At 43.9% G+C, this 16185-nt stretch overlaps 1 protein-coding gene across 1 annotated transcript in view; it reads left to right on the plus strand.

Annotated features, from left to right (window-relative positions):
* Nucleotides 1-16185, plus strand: part of LOC137439855 (RING finger protein 17) — a 257732-nt gene that overhangs the window by 165164 nt on the left and 76383 nt on the right. The window contains exon 13 of the mRNA XM_068136018.2: nucleotides 9969-10116. Within this exon, the coding sequence (XP_067992119.2) occupies nucleotides 9969-10116 (148 nt within the window). The remainder of the gene's footprint in view (nucleotides 1-9968; nucleotides 10117-16185) is intronic.

A 16185-nucleotide genomic window follows, 5' to 3' on the forward strand; every position in this document is an offset into this window, starting at 1 on the left:
ACGTGACTACCCTTGGTGTACACTTTGGGGTGGCACGGATGACCAAACGAGCTGTAACTCCGAGGCGTTCAGTTCAAATGGGGGAGAATACGCGTGGGGAAGCAAGAGGGAGAGAGGAGACCGAAGCCTAACCTGAACGGCTTCCACTCGACGTCTCCACACCTGAAAAAAATAACTCAAACAAAAACGGGTTTAAAATGCACAAAAATAACAGGTTTATTTAAATATATGCCGGTGCAAAGAAAATGCGCGATAAACTAGATTCCTAAATTGGGACGTCACCACAACAGACCCGAAAACAGACGAAGGATAGAAATAAACCACCTTTAGAGGCCATTTTTCCCCGCAAAGCGGGGGTTGGCCTTTTTCGGGCACTGTGGTTGTTGTTTTTTTTGATCCCCTTTTTGAAGCAATGTTTTATGGCCGGATGCCCTTCCTGACACCAACCCTTTTTGTCGCCTTTTACGACAAACAGGGAATTACCAGTGAACTGGTATTCAATTTGCCGACCTCGGAAGGATGACAGGCTGAGTCAACCCCCCTGGCGTTAATTCAGCGATCGACCGGGATTCGAACCCAGGATCCTAGGATCCTAAGCTGGCACCCTAGCCGCTAGCCCAACACCAGGCTGAACTGAAACGTGCCCAGCTGAAGGATAGAAATGAACTGAAAATAAATGTGTGTGGTTATTTAGTGCACTTTCCCCGTGTGTACCCTGGTTTAGAATAGGTACACCGTATCCCTGCGTGTCGTAAGAGGCGACGAAGAGGGTTGGCGTCAGGAAGGGCATCCGGCCATAAAAACATTGCCTCATAAAGAGAACCATGACAATTACAACTACATATGGGCAGGGTACAGCCCGAAGTGGAGATCGGTTTCTGAGGTTTGGGACATGGAATGTAGGGACAATGACAGGGAGATCAGGAGAAGTGGTGGAAGTATTGATCAGAAGAAGAGTGGACATATGTTGTGTGCAAGAGACGAGATGGAAGGGAAGTGGTGTGAGAATGGTGAAGGGTAGGCAGGGACAGAAATACAAGTTTGTGTGGCAAGGTTTAAATATTATTTATTTAAATATTATTTAAATTTAAATATTATTTAAATTTAAATATTATTTAAATATGTATAACCTTTCCCCTTCAGTGTTTTACTCAGTGGTATTTTACAACACGCTGTTTTTCTTCCTATTTAAAAGGCTTTTCTCAATTTCCTCTCCAACTCATTCCACCTCAAAAAAAAGAAATTCAATATCTTATACGTCTCCCTCACTACATGGTCTAAATTCACATTCATTCCATCCCTCCTCCATCATTCTGAACCGGATTGCGAACTTGAAAATCACAACAAACCGAATTTGTTTTCAATGTTCGTCTTTCATTAATCATCCACTTTCTAAACTCCCCTCTTGCCCCTCCCATCCAAATCCCTCCCCTTGCACCTACACTCCTAAACTCCCCCCTTGCCCCGCCACTCTTAAACTCCCCCCCTAACCCTCCACTCCTGAACTCCCCCCTTGCCCTTCCACTCCTGAACTCCCCCCTTGCCCTTCCCCTCCTAAACTCCCCCCTCACTCCTCCCCTTCAAAACTCCCCCCCAACCCCTCCCATTCAAATCTCCCCCCATACCATTCCTCTCCAATTCTCCCTCCTCCCCCCTCCTCCTCAAAGCTGCCTCCTCCCCACTTCGTCTCCCTTCTATCTCATACCTCCACCCCCCCCAACCTTCTTCTTTCCTCTGCCCCCCCCCTCAAACAACCCCTCTCTGTGCCTCATCCCTTCACCTTCAAACCTTTCATCCTCCTCATCCTTCCCTTTCTTGGAACTCTTCTGCAATCGCTGACACACTAACAACTGCTCTCCCTACCTCCCCCTCTCATCCTTCATCTTACCCTACTCCTCCCCTCCCCTGTCCTGTACCCGATGCTCCCCCTCTCTCATTAACGGTATGGACCTCAAACATCCGGGGCCTTCGCTCAAACCTGACTGATCTCTCCATACAGGTTGCTTCTGACAATCCAGACTTGATCTGCTTAACAGAGACTTTCCTCCTTCAAGATGTCTCTGATTCCTTAATATCTCTTCCTGGTTACTCCCTCCTCCGGTATGATAGACCTGAGCCTCGGCCTGGTGGTGGGGTGGCTATCTTTATCAAAAACTCTCTTCCTCACTCTCCTTGCACTGCCCTCTCTCCTCCTCACCCCCAGGAGTACCTCTGGCTACGGCTTCCTCTCAGCTCCCACCTTTTGTTCATATGTGTTCTGTACCGTCCCCCAAACAGTGATGACTCCATCTACATTTCACTGTCTGACAACATGGACCAACTTCTATCCACTCATCCCAACTCTCTCTTCCTCATATGTGGTGACTTCAATTGTCATCATGCCACCTGGTTGGGTGTGGGTTCCTCTCTCACCAGTCATGGCACCTCAGCAAAGGACTTCTGTGACTCACTGGGATTGACACAATCTGTCAATTTCCCGACCCGGATCTCAGCCAATGGAGTATCTTCTCTTCTAGACTTGGTTATGACTAACTTCCCTGCTAATGTCTGCTGCTCTTCTTCTGCTCCAATCAGTTCTTCTGATCATGTGCTTGTCAAAGTGGACATCTCTCTGGCCATCCTCAGAGAGCCTCCTCAGCGTCGACGAGTCTGGCATTTCACTCAGGCCGACTGGGACGGTCTTCAAGCAGCCATCAATCGTCTGGATTGGTCTCCCATCTCCACTGCCTCTGACATCAATTCTTCCTGGGAATTCTTCCAAAGCAAACTGATCTCTCTCATGCACAGATTTATCCCATCTCGCCTTCAGTTGTCTTACCCTTCCTCCCGTCCATGGTACACTGAATCTTGTGGTGAGGCAGTTGCCCTGAAACAACTTGCCTTTGCCTCTTGGAAGGCTAATCCAACTGAAGGAAATCTCAGTTCCTTCCACCAAGCTCGGAACAAGTGTGTGTCTACCCTCAGGAGTGCCAGGAAGCACTATCTCTCCTCACTCAAGAATGAACTCTCAAACCTGTCTCCTTCCTCCAAATCCTGGTGGCGTCTGGTCAAATCCGTTTCTGGTGTTTGTTCCCCCTCCATCCCCTCCCTTACCTCAAATGGCCACACAGTTGACATCGCACGTGACAAAGCCGAATGCCTCAACTCTGTGTTTGCCTCAAAATCCTTAGTCCCAAACCCATCTCTCTCTGTTCCCACCTTTCCCAGTCGAACCAAACTGCTCCTGGACTCTGTGACCTTCTCTCCTGACAAGGTGGAGGAGTTTTTGTCAAACCTCGACTCTGATTCTGCAACTGGACCAGATGGCATCAGCCCACGGGTCCTAAAATCCTGCTCTGCCGCTCTATCTCACCCTCTCTCTGTTCTTTTCACCCTATCCTTTGCTCAAGGTCATCTGCCAGCATCCTGGAAATCAGCAAACATCACCGCTTTACACAAAAAAGGTGCAAAAACAGATCCTTGCAACTACAGACCAATCAGCCTGCTCCCAATTATCAGCAAAGTCATGGAATCCATCATTGCTTCGGATATGAAATCTTTCCTCTTCTCCAATGGCTTGATCTCTGATCATCAATTTGGTTTCAGACCAGGTCATTCTACTCTGGACATGCTGCTTCTGCTGTCTCAACAATGGATGGAGGTCCTCAATGCCAAACAGGAAATCAGAGCTGTCTCCCTTGACATATCACGTGCCTTCGATACGGTCTGGCACCCAGCTCTGCTCACCAAACTCTCCTCCTATGGTATCCATGGAAATCTCCATGCATGGCTTGCGGACTTCCTCTCTGGTCGTAGTCAACGTGTGGCCCTGAATGGATTTCTCTCATCTCCCCTTCCCGTTCAGGCTGGAGTTCCCCAAGGCAGTGTGCTGGGCCCTGTGCTTTTTCTGGTCTTTATCAATGATCTCTCCGACTCTCTGGAAAATCCTCTGTATCTCTTTGCTGATGACTCCACTCTCTGCCGCTCCATTCCTCTTCCCTCAGATCGGCAGTCTGCAGCCTCCTCACTCTCTGAAGACCTGGACAAAATCACAGACTGGTCAAACATGTGGAACGTGTCTTTCAATCCTGACAAATCTCACACTCTTACTATGTCTCTCCGAAAAGATCGACTGGACAACCCTCCCATCTACTTTCTCAACAATCCTCTCCAAGAAGTTCTGTCGCTCAAGCTTTTGGGTCTCACCATCTGCCATGATCTTTCTTGGGAAAACCACATTTCCAAGCTGGCCTCCAAAGCCAGTCGCCGACTGGGCATCCTCCGTCGTGCGAAGTCCTTCCTAGGCACACGTGAGCTCCTCACCACATACAAGGCTTTCATCCGCAGCTCAATGGAATACTGTTCTCCCCTATGGGCTGGTGCTCCTGCCTCACACCTGGCTCGGCTTCACGCTGTTGAATCCAAAGCTTTCAGAATCATTGGAATCTCCCGCGATGAAGCTATCTCTGAGGGCCTTTCACTCACTCACCGCAGGCAGGTAGGTGGTCTTTCTGTCTTCTACCGACTCCTCTCCGGCCTTGCTCCCCCAGCTCTCTCTGTGCTCTGTCCCCCAAATATTCCTACAGGTCGCACAAGATCTGCCAGCCACCCTCTGATGGTTAAACTGCCGAAATCTCGGCTCTCTGCTCACCTTCACTCTTTCATTCCTCTTTTCTCCCGCCTCTGGAACAAACTCCCACACTCACTTCAATCACACTCCTCCCTCCAGGTCTTCAAAACAGCTGTTCACCACCATCTCTTATCTTCCCCCATCCAAAACCTTGATCTTTTCTACCCCCACTAATTCACCCCAGATCCACCTTGTTTGAAATTCCAACTTCTTTCCTGGAAGTCTTGGCAGTGTCCATATGTTTTATACCTCTCCCACCCCCCACCCCTTCCCATGCCTCCCCCCCAAAGCCCTCTCCCTCCCACAGTTCTCTCGATGTCTCCATGTCTCTCGGTCCCTGCTCTCAAATGTTGTGTTTGTGTCCTTCCCCCTCTTTCCCCATCTTGTCTACCGCTCCCGATGTTATTTGTTTTGTGTGTCTGTTTGTCTTTCTGTGTGATTAATGTTCGCTCTTTCACGAGCCTCGATCTTGTATACAAAAAAAAAAAAAAAAAATAAGGGTGCCCGGAGGGCGTGAATGGTGTTGGTGTCATGTTTTCTGACGAGTTTGTAGACAGTGTGGTGAGTGAGACAAGAGTGAGTGATAGGTTGATGATGGTGAAAATGATGATTGGAAAGCTCTTGGTGACCGTCATCTCGGGATATGCTCCGCAGGTTGGTCGGAGCGATGAAGAGAAGGACAAGTTCTGGTGTGCGATAGAGAAGCTGATGGAAAACGTGAAAGATGAGGAAGCTGTTGTAGGAGGAGACCTAAATGGACATGTGGGAAGGAGTATGGACGGTTTTGAGGGAGTTCATGGTGGTTACGGATATGGTGTGAGAAAGGGAGAAGGTGAAAGGATTTTGGAGTTTACTGATGGAGCTGATTTGTTGATTTGTAATACTCAGTTCCAGAAAGAGGATAATAAGCTTGTTAGATACACGTCAGGTGGGTCGACGACAACTGTTGACTACCTGATGGTGCGTAGGCGAGATAGGGGGCACCTCCGGGACACAAAGGTGATCCCGGGGGAAGAGGCTGTTTCACAGCACCACTTGGTTGTCTGTGACATAACGGTGAAAGGTGCGAGGAGAGCTCGGCGGGTGAAGTACCAACCGAGAATGAAGGTGTGGAGGTTGAAAGAGGTGACAGTAAGGGAGGCATCAAAAGAGAGGCTGAGTAGGGTCGAGGATGATGTTGAGCTTGAACGTGGTTGGATGTCAATGAAAGATAGTCTGTTGGGAGACGTTGGTGAGGTATGTGGATGGAAAAAAGGACCACCAAGGCACTCGGAAACATGGTGGTGGGATGATGAAGTTGGAAAGAGGATTGACGAGAAGAGGAAGAAATTCAAGGAGTGGCAGAAGCGAAGGGTACGGGAGCAGAAAAAGCAGAGCATGAAAGTTATAAGGCTGCAAAGAAAGAGGTAGCAAAGGCGCAGGAGGCATAGAGGAAAATGTTCGGAGAACGCTTGGATTCAGAAGAGGGTCAGAGAGCGGTATTCAGGATTGCAAAGCAGATAGCGAAAGACAGGTGTGATGTGATGGGGGTGCGTTGCTTGAAGGAGGAAGTGGGACAAATCGTTGTGGACCCAGATGAAATTAAAGGAAGATGGAAAAGATATATGGAAATGCTGTTGAATACAGAGAATGAATGGGATGGCAACATGGAGAGTAACCCAGTTTTAGGACCAGCAGAGAAGATAACTGAGAAGGAAGTTGAGGAAGCGATAAAAGCAATGAAGAACAGAAAAGCGGGAGGGTCAACCTGAGTTGTGGGAGATATGTTGAAGGCAGCAGGAAGTAGGGGTGTGAAGAGAATGACAGAGACCTGTAATCTGGTGGTGAAGGAAGGCCGCATTCCAGTGGATTGGGAACTCAGTACCCTCGTCCCTCTATACAAGGGGAAAGGTGACCCTCTGGAGTGTGGCTCGTACCGAGCGATAAAGTTATTGGAGCATGGAATGAAGGTATTGGAAAGGGTGTTGGAGAGGAGGATAAGGAAGAAGGTGAAGATCGACGGAATGCAGTTTGGATTTATGCCAGGAAGAGGAACGACAGACGTGCTCTTTATTGTGAGGCATTTGCAGGAGAAGTACATGGAGAAGAGGAAGAAGTTGTTTCTTGGGTTTGTTGATCTGGAGAAAGCATTCGATACGGTTCCACGCGAAGTATTGACATGGGAATTGAGGAAGTTCGGAGTGGAGGAATGGTTGATCAGAGTAGTGATGGCAATGTACAAAAGAGCACGCACAGCTGTAAGGACGAAGGACGGGAACAGTGGTGAGTTTGAGGTGAAGGTGGGAGTGCATCAGGGGTCGGTACCAAGTCCACTACTATTTGTAGCTGTGATGGAGGTGATGGCTCAGAACGTAAAGGAGGGTTTACCGTGGGAGTTGTTGTATGCAGATTATCTGGTGTTGATTGCGGAAAGTATGCATGGACTGAAGGAAAAGATGAACAAGTGGAAGGAATGTATGGAGACAAAAGGTCTGAAGGTGAATATCGGAAAGATGAAGGTGATGGCAAGTGGTAAAGCATGTGGTGAGGTGGAAAGAACTGGGAAGTGGCCATGTGCTGTGTGCAGGAAGGGTGTCGGAGTGAACTCCATTCAATGTACAATGTGCGCTGAGTGCGTTCATCAAAAATTCAGTGGTCTGAGAGGGTCATTAACCAGTGTGGCAGCTACATTCAAATGTGAGGTGTGCACAGAGGGAGCTGCAGACGGAGGAAATGTGGCGTTGGATCTTGGAGACGGCGTGAAGCTGGAATGTGTGAAAACATTTTGCGACCTCGGAGACATGCTGAATGGAGAAGGTGGATCAGACTCGGCAACGGTTGCGAGAGTGTGATGTGCATGGAAGAAGTTTCGGGAACTGATTGGCGTGCTGATGAGGAGGAGGGGTGTCGTTGATGCTGAAGGGAAAGTTGTATGCTGCATGTGTGAGAAGTGTTATGATTTATGGGAGCGAGATATGGGTAATGAACGTAGAGCAGCAACGAAGGCTGGAAAGGGTGGAAATACGAATAGTTCGGTGGATGTGCGGAGTATCGTTGAGAGAGGATGATAAATGATGAATTGCGAAAGATGATGGGAATAGAGCCTGTGATTGATGCTGTGAAGAGGAACAGGTTGAGATGGTTTGGTCATGTGTTGAGGAAGGATGAAAGTGACTGGTTGAGAAGAGTGATGGAAATGAATGTAGAAGGAAGTCGAGGATGGGGAAGACCGAGAAAGACTTGGCTAAAGATGGTAGAAGGAGAAATGCGGGCAAGGGGGTTAACAAGGAGAGGTGCAGAAAATAGGGCAAAATGGAGAAGATTGTCATGGGGACCGCAAGACTAACCCCTGCTCTCGCAGGGAAAATGGCCTTAAAATGCATGTTGTGTGTGTTGTTGACCATGACGGCATTGGTGCCTTAATCATGACGTCATAATTTGACAAGTACTACGCTTAGTTCAATCAGTTTGAAATTTATTGAGCATGATCTATGCAACAACGATATATCAGAAAATGTAATTTTATAATGCAATCGGTCACGTGGTCTGGCTGCTATATTGGACGAAAGGGAAAAAAATAAAAGCCCTTAAAAAAAACAACTGAAGAGTTGGCTCGCACCAAGTTGACTGCATGGCCTAAGTGTTCTTTGAATGTCATCCAGTTTTGATCTTGAACTGTGAGTAATTATTTAATGATATACCTATTTTTAGTTTCAAGTCTTATGATTCATTTTGTTCATACAAAGCAATTGCAGTGTTACGATACTATTAACTATATTAATCTATCTATAATTCCAGTAATCTCTGTACGTTTGTACGTTTGTCTGTGACCGCTGTTTCTCGACAACCACGGGTCCGATATACTTTTAACTTGCCAGGTATATTGCTGGGGACCCGAGGATGTGCCTTTTCAAGGTTTCATATTAATCGGACAATTACTTACCGAGCTATGTCCAAAAAACGATTCAACCAATCAGAGAGCAGCGAACTATCGCGTGTGCCGAACGTGGCGGACACACTCTGCCTCGGATGGCACATTTGAGAGCGTATTCATTTATTTCACGTTTGCAAACTATGTTGGCGCTATGTTGGCGTTAAACTATGTTTTAAAACTAATAAAAACGAATTTGCGATTCATTCGCTTTCCTGCGCGTTTGTGCACGCGATGGCGATTTCTTTACCAAACTCCGGAAGCCGTTCGAGGGGGGGGATATAATTTTAGATATAGATATAGTACGGGCAATGCCCTAGTATTATTAATGTTATTATTATGAAAACGAAAATGTACCGTCTTTGGAAGACCCGTAACGCCTATGCTTTCGATATTTGATGGTCATTTTAACAGTCGGTTTGTTTGTGTTTCACACTGAATGAAAAGCATAAAGGTAGAGCATGCAGATTGTGATATATGACAGGTTCGATGATTTGTTCGGCCTGAATGGCATTTGAATCGATTGGAGGTGTGTGGTCAGCCGTCGTACGCCGTCATGTCATCATGGACGTAATCACATCACATCACCCGTGTAATGTGACCATATCCTCAGCTCTCGTTGGTGTACGTTTGTGAGGGACATACATGCATGCATACATACATACATACATACATACATACAATCATACATACATACATACATACATACATACATACATACATATATACAGACAGACAGTCACTGTTCATAAGGCTTTGCCCTATAGGCTACGCCATCAAAAGCATGCGGTGGCCCGTAGACCAGCTGCCAGGATATATTATGGTGGTTTGAATAGTGTCCGGTTGCAAGACCCTGGCCCTGCAAGACCCTGGCAACAAGACCCTGGTGTTGGGCTAGCGGCTAGGGTGCCGGCTTAGGATCCTAGGATCCTGGGTTCGAATCCCGGTCGATCGCTGAATTAACGCCAGGGGGGTTGACTCAGCCTGTCATCCTTCCAAGGTCGGCTAATTGAGTACCAGTTCACTGGTAATTCCCTGTTTGTCGTTAAAGGCGGCAAAAAGGGTTGGCGTCAGGAAGGGCATCCGGCCGTAAAACATTGCTTCAAAAAGGGGATCAAAAAAACAACAACAACCATGGTTCCCGAAAAAGGCCAACCCCCGCTTTGCGGGGAAAAATGGCCTCTAAAGGTGGTTTTTGAATAGTGTCCGGTAAACTGGCCACTTGAGTTCAAAGGGTTAAACTTTTAAAATGTTCCCTTATGAATCTCAAACCCCCGTGAATCTATCCATCCCGCTTTTTCTCATTTAAACAATGCCCCTATATTTGTGGTAGTTTTCAGGTACGTATCCCCCCTGAATGTCGGGTTCTACTGTATATTGATTTTCCCAGCTTGTGCATTTCTTCAGTTTTTGATCCTTGTTGTGTGCCCAATCCTGTCAATCCTCTAGCGAACAGGAAGAAGTGCCTGGCGTAAACACTGTAAAGTGTCTCCAATCAATCTTGCGTAAACCTCCAGGACATGAGGAACAGCCCCTTTTCAGTATTCCTCCTCTGGCTTTCAAATGTGAACTCAAGGACCTCGTGCCAAATCCTCCGGTAGGTTGGGAAAACCTTTCTCGATTTTTGCTTTGCATCTTTCATATGTGTTAAACTGAGATTTTACGCACAGCGCTTACAGTACATTGCTTACGTCAAAGGGAAACCTGAATGCCCAGACCACCTCGATGCTAATCTATCCCTCGATACCCGACAAAATAGATGTCTTTTTCCGATTTCTAAAGTGGGTAATTTTACGATTAAAAGTCAAAATCTTCTTTACATGTAGCCATGACGCCACACTCGGAAGTCGACTGCCATATCTTTACTGTCGGCGGTTACATCATGGTATGATTTCATTGAAACGGTGAATAATTTTTCTAATTTCTGCAAATATGCCGGGTCGATGCATCCTTGGTGGTTGTAGTAATACAAACCGAGATGGTTTCATGCTACCCCAATGGCTGAAAGAGCCGAGGGTTGCCAGAGATTGGACAAGGTTTGTCCGAGTATGGAACTGAGTGTGGATTGGGCCTACAAAATGGTCACTTTTGTGCTCGCAACATTTTACAGAGCACTGATATGAAACAACAGAGATGACTAGATCTTGTAGTTGTCCTCCACAATTGAGAGAGGATGCCACCACCACGATTAAACGGAAGAAACAGCCGTCGCTCAAAACTGTAACACCATCTCTACCCAGCTACCAGCACGGGCGATTTGAGCGGTGAATCAAATACCTGTGTTGGCCTGCCTGCAACCGATCTCAGCAGGGAGAAGGGAGCTAAAGTCATTTTTACTTTGCTCAAATGTCGTGATATTTGATCATCACGAGTTTGGATTCCAGGCACTCCTCTTTTGATTATGCTGTTGCTTATTTTTAGACAACAGAACTTAAGCAAAAGGTCAAGGCATCATTGATATATCGTGGGCATTTAACAATATCCGGCCCCCTGCTGTGCTTGTAAAGCTTTTATTATCTTCTTCATACACGACCTTCTATCCTCTCTTGCTGACTTCCTCCACACACCCAACCAACGTTTCAATCGATAGACTCTCCTCAAAATCCATTGATATGCATTGCTCCCCTTCCCAACGAGTGGGGATTGGGATTAGGATGGGGGTGGGGGCTGACAGTAGTGTAATAATGTTGGTTCTGGGACACCGCAAATCCTCATTCACTTACATGTTAAATTTTCCCCTCCCTCATTGTCCCAAAACACCTCTATTTCTCCCACCCTCATCTTTATGAACCTTTTGTCTGTAGTACCTATCCTTAATGTTGTTCATTAGACCACTCAAACACTACAAATATTTGTTTTCTCTTATAGACCTATCATCCTTCTTCTACATATCATCTGGCAGATTAATCTTTGACCCACTCAAACATTGACCCATTCACTTCCATATTAATTCTTTCCCTCCCTCATTGCCCCTAAACACCTCTATTTCTCTCACCCTGTTCTTTACGAACCTTCTAACCTTTTGACATGTTATCCTTATTCATTAGACCACTTAAACAATGGTCCTTCTGTGTGAACCTGTGATCCTTCTGACCTTATGGACCTTTTAACCTTTTACTCTTAATATCATCTGGTGAATCATCTTTGGCCCACTCAAACAACGACCCTACAAATATTTGTTTATGCGCGGGAAATAATTTAATTCTCTTGCCACTCTCTTCACCATCTAATATATTAACAAAAAATATGTTTGAGTTTGGTTCTTTCTCAAGATATTTTAACTGAGCTAAGATAAAATGGTAAACCTCCCTCAATGTTCTTGTTTGAGCGCCTCCAGTGCCACATACCATTTTAAAATTAAAGTATATACAGTGGTACCTCGGCTTACGAGTTTAATCCGTTCCGTGACGGAGCTCGTAAGCCAAATCGCTCGTAAGTCAAAGCAAATTTTCCCATTCAAATGCATTGAAATGCTATTAATCCGTTCCAGCCTCAAAAAAAAAACACCAATTTTTTTTGTTAGGTGCTTTTAAATAACAAAAATGTACTTTATAAATAACAAATAATGTATAAACAAGCACGACCTCGTATATACTGTACATAATACAAGAGAATGTAAAGAAATAAACTGGTTTTATTAAGCAGAGGAGAAGAGCATGCCAGGTGAGGTGTGCGTGTTGTCGACTTGGCGAGGCAGTACGATCGTACTCCTTCTACGATATGTACGATTTTGAAGCAGAAGGAGTCCATAAAGGCTATAACGCCAGCCAAGGGCGTTACGATTATTTCAAAGCTCCGGACCTCTATCCATGAAGATATGGAGAAGTTGTTGTTTGTGTGGTTGAAGGAGAAGCAGCTCGCAGGAGATACCGTGACCGAGAGCATCATGTGTTTGAAAAGATTGAAACTCGGATATCGAGCACGGACCACGAGGTGTTTTTTCTTTTTTCTTAATCTCGGTTTCAGTGAACTTTTGCTCTGTGCTCACGTGTACTGTACCTGTACCTGTAATGGTACGTCAGAGGATGGCACCTGTTGTCATCATATTAAGTGCAAGATGTTCTGCATCGTAAGTTGGTACACCGTGGTCTTTCGGCGGTGTTTAAGCCGGCCGTCTTGGCTTCTGTCACCATTGGCATTGAGTCTTTCGATGTAGGTAGGTCGTTGTGTGCCGGTGCCTTGGCCGAATTCCTTCATTGCTGCATTGTTAGCTCACCTGGTTTTTTATTCCACATCTTTGGTTATCGGACCAGCGAATGACGTCATCTCCTCCAAAGTATGGCTTATTCTCACTTGTCTTGGACGATCTTCTACTTCTAGCCTTCCACCGTGCATTTGGTGTCCACTGTACTTACTGTACAGTGCCTGGTAAAATTGATGTACGTAATGGGTTTTTGACCGTCAACGCCATGAACCGTCATGAACCGTCATGAACCGTCAACCGCCATGAACCGCTAACACTCAAAAGCCCATTTATCGCGCCTTATAAAGCAAAACGCAAACCGAAAGCCATGCCTCTCAAGCGAGGCGTGCTTCCGTGGTCACGTGATCCACAGGTGTAGCTCATTATACCCGCACGCGCGACACGCTTTGGCGGTCACGTGACCAGCCACTCTGGAGGCGGGGATCCCCGCCGATGACGTCACCGGCTGGAGCAAGGAGATTCCTCGCTCATGTATTTCGACGATTGCGTGTTTTATATCCAAGCAGAGATGCTTTCACGGCAAGATAACCGCGTGACCGGAACCGGAAGCCACAACCGGAAAATTCAAAAAAATAAATTTTTTGAGCTCGTACATCGGATCTCGGCTCGTATCCCAAAGCAACAAACCGCCCGAGCGACGGCTCGTATCCCGAAAAACTCGTACGTTGGGGCACTCGTAAGCCGAGGTACCACTGTAATTATTTTCCTGGCAACCATCAAAGTTTTCCATCCACTCAAAAATATTTCCATCTTTTTTACCCAATTCACCGGTATTTAAATTAATTCTCTTATTTGTTTTGTAATTTTTTTTACCAGTTGTCTTTTCAATTATACCTATTTGATATTTTTCACATTCGTTATGTTTACCATTTATATACCAAGGTTGATTACACCTCCACTCTTTAGTCTGGTTGGTACTTGGTTCTATCATTTATATAATAGTAAAAAGGCGGCGGTAGCCCGTTAAAATCCCTAACCCCCCTTTTTAACTTATCACTTATATACTTATATAACCATAAGGGAGACTATCAATTCCATTTTCTAAAATAAACCTCTTATCATCAAAAGCCCCCAATGCTTTCTTATTCACCTCTTCTGAATATAATTTATGTTTATAACTTCTTATTCCATTAATCTTTCTAAACTCTTCTTTCTTTGTTGTTAAACAGTTATAATAATCCTTAAAGTTTATTGTTTCTTTAATGACATTTTTCTTTATGCCTTTTAACTTCTTATCAGTTTTTTCAACGTTATTCACAATGTATTTATAAGCATAAGCCTTAGACCTCAATCCCACAAATTCACTCATGACATTTCCTCCTAATTCATCCTTAAACTTTCCAATCACCTTTTTATTTTTAGAAGAGAACAACTCACTCTCTGGACTGTAATTACTAGTGTCATAGATATTAATGTCCTTTTTCATGTCTGAATAAACATCATCAGTATTAATTTGCAAAATAAAACTATCTGTATCCATATAAAGTAGATTAACATCATTTTGATATTTCTTCCTCAAGTTATTATAAAAGTAATCATACATTAATGACTTTGATAAATCAAGAATTGTTGTTCCAATATAAATAGGTTTGTTCATTTCAATACTCTCTTTAATCAAATGGATCGCACAAAAGTTCTCAGTAAAGACCTCAGCTCGAGTAAAACTCGGTCTATTAATTAATTTTGATGCTTGTTCCCAAGATGTTGATAGTCTGATATTTTGTCTTTTCCTCACATTCTCCATAGTCTTACCAAAGACCGCATTATTCATCAATTTATAAAAGTCTTTCTCAAAATCTGTTTTTGACTCTGTTCTTCTTTGTGTATTAAAATCAATGTACCCCTTTAACCAATGACTTTGATTGAACTTTAGAACCCTATGGATCTTCTCTACTCTTAGACCTTTTGATAAATATTGTCACAAATTTCTTTGGTGTAGAACATAATTTTTCTTGTTATATAATGTAGTAAGTAATTTTTCTGTTGATTCACCTATATCAAACGATCGTTGATAATCACTCAACCATTCTTTCTTTGGACTTTCTTTCTCACAAGCAAATAGGAGATCTTTGTGTAGGTTATGGAGTTCCTCTGGATACTTTAAATCAATTTCAAAATAATAACCAACTTTTTCTTCATCCAATTCTTTTTGTGTAGAGATACATACATCTTGTAAAACGTTTTTGTAGTCTTTTTCCTTTACCCATCTAAGTTTTCCATAAGGAAGAGCCTGAGACATTGCCCAGCCATACAGGTTGTTTGCGTCATAGTACATCAAGTAAGAACTCTCTTTCGTTGGATCATAATTTGGAAGATATTTGTTATTTGCTTTTGCGTATCTACTCGAGCAGACTTGTGAAATTCCACCTCTTTTTGCCTTTTCAATCATCAAAGGCATATCAACATCGGTTATCAAATCCAAATCTTGTTTTGTCATTTTCAACATCACACTCCAGGCCAATCCAGGTGCTGTGTAGTAGTGAGCAGGATCCAATCCATATCCAGTGCGACAAACAGATCTAAAGGCTTCAAATACATCGGCCAATAAAAGCACATCAGTTTTGAGATACAAATCGTGATACTCGCCAAGATTCTTGATGTTATATTTTTCCCAAACATTTTGTGCGTGTACATAATCTTTATCAGATATATTACTGTTTAATTTGTTATAGAAATTTTCTTTTGAAGGAAGTTGTGTTTCATTGAATCTCTCAAATGAGTCCATATAGTCATAGGGGTAAATTCCCTTTTGTGTTAGAAAATCTTTATCTAAAAAATACTCTGAAAGACATGGAAACTCTTTTAGATTTTGAACCAAGTTAACCAATGGACTTGCCATGAATTTAAATGTATCAAGAAATCTGATATGAGTAATAGGAGATGTGTGAATCGTTTTTTTGAATGAAATGTATTTCTGATCCGTGTTTGGAATTGCTGAGATACTTCCAGAAGTCTTTGAGAGTTCCTTGATAAATAGATGTGTATCATAATGAGCGTTGTTATGAAGAAAGACAGGAATGAAAGAGGGGAGTTGATAATTAATATTACAACTTTGATGAGCCGGACCTCTATATTTACCAGTGAGATGACAATGGTCTCTAACCTTTAGACCTTTACCAATTTTCTCCTCACAAATATGACAGACATTGTTTTTTATAAATTCCCTTTTTTCTTTACTTGTTAAGGACATTGGTTTATTGGTTTCTCTCATTATCTTGGTTAATCGAACACAGTCTTTTTCTAGTCGTTTCACAAACTCCTCTGGGGTATTTGAGCCTCTATACATCTCTAACTTGTTATATTTATCACCAACGGATGATTTGATATAATAACAAAAACCACAAGGAGTATGTTTTTGATATTTATTTGTGTATGATTCTTTTGGATCTGGAGAAGCAGTATCAATTTTTTCTAAAATACTTTCAAAATCAGCATATATAACAAATGGATGTTTGATCTTTT

This window comes from Myxine glutinosa, chromosome 14, assembly GCF_964187855.1.
Source record: "Myxine glutinosa chromosome 14, kmMyxGlut1.1, whole genome shotgun sequence".
NCBI classification, from domain to species: Eukaryota; Metazoa; Chordata; class Myxini; order Myxiniformes; family Myxinidae; genus Myxine; species Myxine glutinosa.